The sequence below is a fragment of the Phacochoerus africanus genome, chromosome 2, assembly GCF_016906955.1.
Source record: "Phacochoerus africanus isolate WHEZ1 chromosome 2, ROS_Pafr_v1, whole genome shotgun sequence".
Classification (NCBI taxonomy): domain Eukaryota; kingdom Metazoa; phylum Chordata; class Mammalia; order Artiodactyla; family Suidae; genus Phacochoerus; species Phacochoerus africanus.
In genome coordinates, this window is record NC_062545.1 from 205,083,965 (window position 1) to 205,090,919 (window position 6,955).

Below are 6,955 nucleotides of genomic sequence, written 5' to 3' on the forward strand. Positions count from 1 at the left end.
GGGGCTTGTCCCGCAGGCCTTAAAAGTTGGGAATGCCCAGTGTGAGGTTCAGACCTTTCACTCCTCAGGGAGAAACTCTGGTTGAGTATCCTCCTGACTGTGGGTTACCACACTAGGGTGGGGTTTACAGAAGATTATGCCCCAGCCATCCAGTCAAGTTTTTTGTTTGTTTGTTTTTCCAATTTGCTTTTTTCAGAAGTTGTTCTGTGTGTAGATTGGAGTGTTCGTGGGAGGAGATGAAGTCCTGATCCTCTTTTGTTACCATATTGAACCCAGAACCTGGTTCCTTTTTCCCTTCAGCAGTTTTATATTAAAAAGTCCTTATTAGCTTAAGTATGACTGCATACTTTTTAACATTCTTACTATTTTTGAAAGGCTCCTCTCCAGAATTATAAAAAGAGCCCATCATTCTTAATTGGTAATTACCAATACTCTCATAAACTCTATGTTCAAATAAATCATACAGTTAATAGAAGGATAAATATGATGCCATCTAATGTTTATACTTATGCAGGTATCTAAAAATAAAGACTTGCCTCTTTAATAATAATTTATACCCATTGATTACTTAAATCTCTCAGCAAAGAACTTGATCAAGGCTACTGTTTAATAACTAACCATGTGGTGGTAGTAAATCTTCTCTTGAAGCTCCTTTTTTTTTCATCATGACCTGTTCATAAGGTCTATGGACCTGGTCATTCAGTTCATATTGTATGACTGAGACAAATAATATGCCATACTTTTCTCCCTTATTACAGTGATGACAGTTCAGCTGCCAAATCTTCAGTCCAAGGTGAATCTCACTGAGCTGCTATGGAACTGTGTGTCAAATACTGCTAGTCACCCACTTAACATTTGTTTCCTCCTTCTACATTACTAGAAGATCCCTGATTTTCTAAATGGTGACTAATAGCCCGTACACTTTCTACCCCTTGCAGCTGGGTGTGACCATGTGACTAAGTTGTAACTAGTGAAATATAAGAGAAGTTTTGATAAAGTGTCCTTTCCTAAATCAAAAGGCAAACCTAGCAAGGAAGACTTCTTTCACTCTTCATTTTTTCCCTTCTTCCTTCCTGGAACACAGATGTAATGTCAGAAAGAGGTAACCACTTTGTGGGTATGAGAAAAAAAAATCATACACTAAGTAAGACAGATACAGGACTTGTGTTCCCTGATAGCATTATGGAGCTCTTGTATAAAACCTTGGACAGTCTGCTTTCAGACTCCTTTTTTTACATGAGAAAAAAACCCTTATTTGGCTAAATCACTAGGGATGAGTTTCTATTACATGCAGCTAAGTACAAACTCCAACCAATACAACCTACAGACTCACAGGGTCTTTATCTGGGTCTCATTCCCCTTTCCCACCAGGTGGAAACTCAGAGTTATCTCTGGGCTGTGGGGGGAGTCAGCTGGATAACATTTATAAAACTCCTCATATGAGGGGTGTGATTTTTTAAAAAATAAATTCTATTGTAGTGTAAGTGATTTTATTTTAAAATATATATGCATTATGATCTTTTTCTTTTTAAGCAGTACCCTGTATACAAGATCTCCCAGTATGTAGCCAGAGGCATCCTTGTATTAGAAGATTAAGATTGTTAGCATAGGAAAGCAAGGACAAGCACAGGGGAAAAGTAAAACTTGGTTACTCTGAAGTCTAGTTTGTATGGAAAAGGCAGATTAAATGCATGATTATTTTCTCAAAATAATGAGTTCATTCTCTTACCTATCAACAGTGACCAGAGTTACTTTAGAATCATTATGAACTTATAATCATGTTTTATGTTTGAAACAATTGCAATTATTTTCAATTTTTGGTGCTCAGATTGATTCATCCCTGTCTAGTGAGAGCCTATGTGAATTGGTTCCTTAGTCTTTTGACACAGAGAAGTGGTTGATAACTTCCTTGCTTTCTGTAAATATTTACCCATAAAATGATGGCACAAGAAAAAAGGGTATAGATGAAATACAGTTGACCATGAATTGATAGTTGTTGAAGCTGGATGATGGCCCCATGGATGTTCATTATACTATTCTCTTACATTAGTAAATGTCTGGCATTTTTCCAAAATAAAAAGCAAAGATAAAAACAGTTCAGATTATGATTCCAAAATAGGACCTTGAAATCCTTAGCAAGACTGTAGTCTTAAATGCCTAGCTTTGATGGGAGAAAGAGAGATTTCTAATTTCCCAAGGCTTCTCTTGATTTATCAAGAGGAAATGTAGAAGTCTAAGGGCAGAGTTTTACCCAAAGTGAGAGGTAGCAAGTTGACTAGATATGACCAACATTCCCCCCAGTTCCAGAGGGTAGGAGGGTGGAGGTTTGTTGAAAGGTTTCTACTGGTAGTTACCTCTTGGCCGTTTTGGTGGTGGTCACAGGGTGTGGTAAAGGGGGCTTCTTCCAGGAACTGATCTGTAACATTTTCACCCATTCTTTGGCCCAGATTCTTGCCTCCAGTCTCCAACATGCCTGACTCAATTTCTTGTGGTCAGGGGGATCTTGCTTTCCAGACAGGGCAGTAAAAAGCACTGAGCTTGGAGTGCAGAGAACAGCAAGTGAATGATGCTGTCTATGACTCAGAAATGACACTGTCTTGGACCTCAGCTTCATCACCCAAGAAATTAAAGGTCAGCCTGCAAAATTAAAAATCCTTTGGTGGCTCAGCCATCCAAACCTGAGACCTCAGAAGCCCTGGGCCTGAACATACAACCCTGCAGGTCTTCTTGCCTTTCCTCTGATCGTCTTTTCCACCATTACACATTACATCGCCTCCCAAAGAAATATATGACTACCCTCATTTTTTTGCTGATAATTGAAGAGAAGGTGCTCAGCATAGATGACCCCAAAGTTGGCAGCACTTTCAGGCTTTGGGAATCAGGCGCGTCACCGACCTGTACGATTTCTCCTCTGTCCTTGCTCCCCTGCAAATCCTGACCCCAGTCCCCGCTGCGGAGAAATCTCCTAAGAGACGGCTGCTGGCGTCGCCTCTGCGCGCAGGAGGCGTGGAGCAGAGGGCGCGGGAGCAGAGCGCGCTGCGGCCACGCTCCCCGCGCAGAGCCGAGAGGGAGGGGCTGGCGGGGGCCGGGCAGCCCCAGAGGCGGCGCGCGGGGCTCGCGGCAGCTCAGTCTCCTCCCGAGCCCAGCCCCGGCCGGCGAGAGCAGCGGCGACCGCGAGCCGGAGCCGGAGCCCGAGCCCGGGCCTCGGAGCGAGGAGGCGGAGGGCCGAAGAAGGCGAAGGACCGGAGTAGCGGCCGCGCTCGGGCTCCCGCGGTGCGTGTGTCCTCCTGGCGGATCCCGGTAAGTGCGGGCGGCCGAGCCCCGCCAGGAGCCAGGCGTAGTGGCCGCAGTGGTTGTTGTCCCTGGGTCCCGGTTGCGCGCATCCTGCTGCTGCGCTGCAGGCTCACAGGTGGCTCCACGGTGGGCAAGGGTGACCCAGGCCCCGAAAGGAGTTAGCCAACTCTCTCTGCTTCTGGGCGCGGCTTACGAGCCCCCGCTTCTCCCAACCCCAACTGCACTGCTTCCCGCTTGGGGGGAGGGGGGGCGCGGGCCGGGGCCTGCAGTTGGGGGGATACACGCAGTGGGGGAGCTCCCCCTTCCCACCCACGCACCCACCCAACAACGGGAGATTGTGGCCAAGTCCCTTCCCAAGCTGCATCCCAGTTCCTGGCTCGCTGTGAGGTTTCTGTCCTTTAGTTTTATTTTTCTATTAACCCACCAGGGAAAGTTTGAGACCACACAAGGCAAAGTTGGGGCGCGGTTGGGGGTGCACTTCGACCGCGGAGGCAGCTCCCGTGGAGCGGGGCGGTGGGTTTGCAGATTGAGCTAGGCTTGGGCTGCAGCTAATAGCGCACCCTGGGAGTTGAGTCCGTCGCTGCGGTTTGCCCCGGCCCAGCATTGTGACAATCCCCAGAGCGCAGTGGGTCGCTTAATCGTTCACGCTAAGCATGGACATCTGCCAGCCAGCCGAGAATCTCCGTGATGGGTTAGGTTTATCTCAGGAGTAACAGCATCTCAGCCTGGTTTGACTTAATGCTCCCTCTGCAAACCTGAGTTGCAGCTAATCTCAGTGTGTAACCGGTGTGTTTAATTAGCTTATTTTACACCTGAGATGATCTCAGCGAATGCTTCTAAAATGAAATCGTTAGTACCAGGGGAAAAAAAAAAAAAAAAAAACAAATCCAGTGTTTTTAAAGAAAATTTAAAAAAGGAACCTTCAGAATATCAGCTATCATGTCTGGATATTTTACTCTGCTTCTCTGTGGAGATAGGAAATGAAAACTGCTTGAATGTCTAACCTACTAGAGAGTCAGTGTTGGAACTGCTTTTGGCAGATTTTGTAGAGAGAAGTATTACTTCAACTTGCACATTGTTTATGAAATACACATTTGATCTCTGTAAATAGCCTACTTGTTAGACGTTATTTGATTTACTAGGTATTCTATTTTAAATACATCTAAAGGTTGTTTTTTTAAATAAGCTGAAAACAATGTCTAGATATTTAGGGAAGATTGTTCATGTTTTCAGAGCATTCTTTTGTAATAAAATTTTTAAGAGTTGCTTTTCTACATCTGATACAGGAGAGGCTTTTCATGAAAAATAATATCCTGAGATATTTGTATGTGCAGGAAAAGAGTGCTACCCCCTAAAACCCTCAGCTTTTTCCAAGTGATAGATTAAGTCAGAAAAGTGTTCCTGAAACTGGAATTATATAATTGGACTGAAAGAAAATGCAATAAATAATTGTCAGTTGTCAAATACATAGATAATTCTAAAGAAAGTGTTATCTTTTTTAGCACTGGGAGGTTGTTACATGACTTAAGGTGGGATAAACAAAGATTTTCCTCTACATCTATAAAATGTTTGTACCTAGCTCGCATAGGTACATAGTCTACCTCTAACATTGGATTTACCAAAATGTCTGCATTTGTACGTATCTTATCATAAGTGCCTAATATGTGTCACATCCTACTCTTAATGCTTCATGCATTTCAACTCATCTTATCCTCAAAGCAGAACTTGGTACTGTAATTGTCCTAATTTTTGAAATGGAGAAACTGAGGCACAGAAGAGTTAAGTAACTTACTCAAGGTCACATGGCTATATGATAGGGTTTTTTCATATCTGCCAATTAATTTTGTAAAAAAAAAAAATTAAAGAAAGACATGATTTTATGATTTACATATCATTGTTTTTATTTTTATTTAAGCCTAAATGTTGAAACTGTTTCCTGTGAAGCATAAGATTTCCTGATTGTGGAAGAACCCCCTAAGCACCATTAACTGTAAAGTGAGGAAAAGTATGAAAGAACCATCAGGTTGAGTCTGCAATTTGAAGACTGCCATATCCACCAGAACACCCAGGATGGATCTGCACCAAAGCACCACCATCATGTTCCTTGAGAAATGGTGTTCAGATAAGTCATCATCTGGCTGCAGGAGACATTATAATGTCAGAAAAAAACTGAAGTTAATTCGAATCTTAGGCCTTTTCATGGGCCTAGTAGCCATTAGCACTGTCCCATTTTCAATCAGTGCCTTTTCTGAGACAGAGACACAGAGCACAGGAGAGGCCAGTAGTGCAAGTGGGCCCAGGGTAGCACACAGTTACCATCAAAGAACTCTCTTAGATTTAAATGACAAGATTCAAGATTATACTCCACAGCCACCTCTTTCTCAGGAAGGCAAATCTGAGAATAGTACAGATCATGCCCAAGGAGACTACCCAAGAGACATCTTCTCTCTCGAGCAGCGAAGAAAAGGTGCCATCATTCTCCATGTCATTGGAATGATCTACATGTTCATAGCCTTAGCTATTGTCTGCGATGAGTTCTTTGTTCCTTCTTTGACTGTCATCACTGAAAAACTGGGCATCTCTGATGATGTGGCTGGAGCCACCTTTATGGCTGCTGGGGGCTCAGCCCCAGAACTTTTCACGTCTCTCATAGGGGTATTTATTGCTCATAGCAATGTTGGCATTGGTACAATCGTGGGCTCAGCGGTGTTCAATATCCTCTTTGTCATTGGCATGTGTGCTCTGTTTTCCAGAGAAATCTTAAACCTGACGTGGTGGCCACTCTTTCGGGATGTGTCCTTCTACATCATTGACTTGATCATGCTGATCATATTTTTCCTGGATAATTTTATCATGTGGTGGGAAAGCTTGCTTCTCTTAACAGCTTACTTTGGCTATGTGGTTTTCATGAAATTCAACGTCCAAGTAGAAAGATGGGTGAAGCAAATGATAAATCGCAACAAAGTCGTCAAGGTGACAGCACCAGAGGCCCAAGCAAAGGTTGGTGGTGGTGGTTGTTTATGTAATGTTCTTCTTGACCATAGTTTGAATTAATATATTTTTGAGATCTACCACTTTTTTAATGGGTTGGTGTTTGGGGCTGTCATGGGTGGCCAGATGCTTACTGCGGTTCTCTGAGAGCCAGACTAAAATGATAGTGGGAATAATAATTGGGGGGGGGGGGCGTATTCTGGGGAATATCTACAAAGTCCTCAAGCTACTTGCCTCAGAGTAAAACATTTGTAAATATAGGTTACATAAGCTTCCCAGAGCAGACTCAGCACTTCTTTGTCTCTTATTTTCTGAAAGTAGGAATAATGATTTTGTCAGCAGTTTTACTTTCATGGGAAAGTGTGTATGCCTTGTAAATTGCAGAGCTTTTTCTATTTAAATGGACAGGTGACAGTTATCAAGAACTGTCTCTTTAAAGGTGCTTAGGGAAGAAAGTTTGTATCCCCAGAGCTTTAAGTCAGCAGCCTAGGGCATAGCTGGACTGGTTGTTAGCGTGTGTCATGGCCATTCTTCTTGATTCACACAGTAATGCTTCAGACCGCTCAACCAAAACTGATCTGTATCCATGAAAGCAAGTCAGTGACAAGCCCTTCTGCCTGCCTCTGTAGCTCAGTGGCCCATTTTGCATGCCGTGATAAACATGACGCAA

At 43.4% G+C, this 6,955-nt stretch overlaps 1 protein-coding gene across 1 annotated transcript; it reads left to right on the forward strand.

The window, feature by feature from the left end:
* Positions 1-3,174: 3,174 nt before the first annotated feature.
* SLC24A2 (solute carrier family 24 member 2) lies at positions 3,175-6,348 on the forward strand. The gene is made up of 2 exons (XM_047769227.1): positions 3,175-3,300; positions 5,210-6,348. The coding sequence occupies exon 2, from the start codon at positions 5,365-5,367 to the stop codon at positions 6,346-6,348; it is 984 nt and encodes a 327-aa protein (XP_047625183.1). The 5' UTR covers positions 3,175-3,300; positions 5,210-5,364.
* Positions 6,349-6,955: the final 607 nt, after the last annotated feature.

Bases quoted from the DNA above. Each gene is read 5' to 3' on its own strand.
- SLC24A2 (XM_047769227.1), top strand. From the start codon at position 5,365: ATGGATCTGCACCAAAGCACCACCATCATGTTCCTTGAGAAATGGTGT.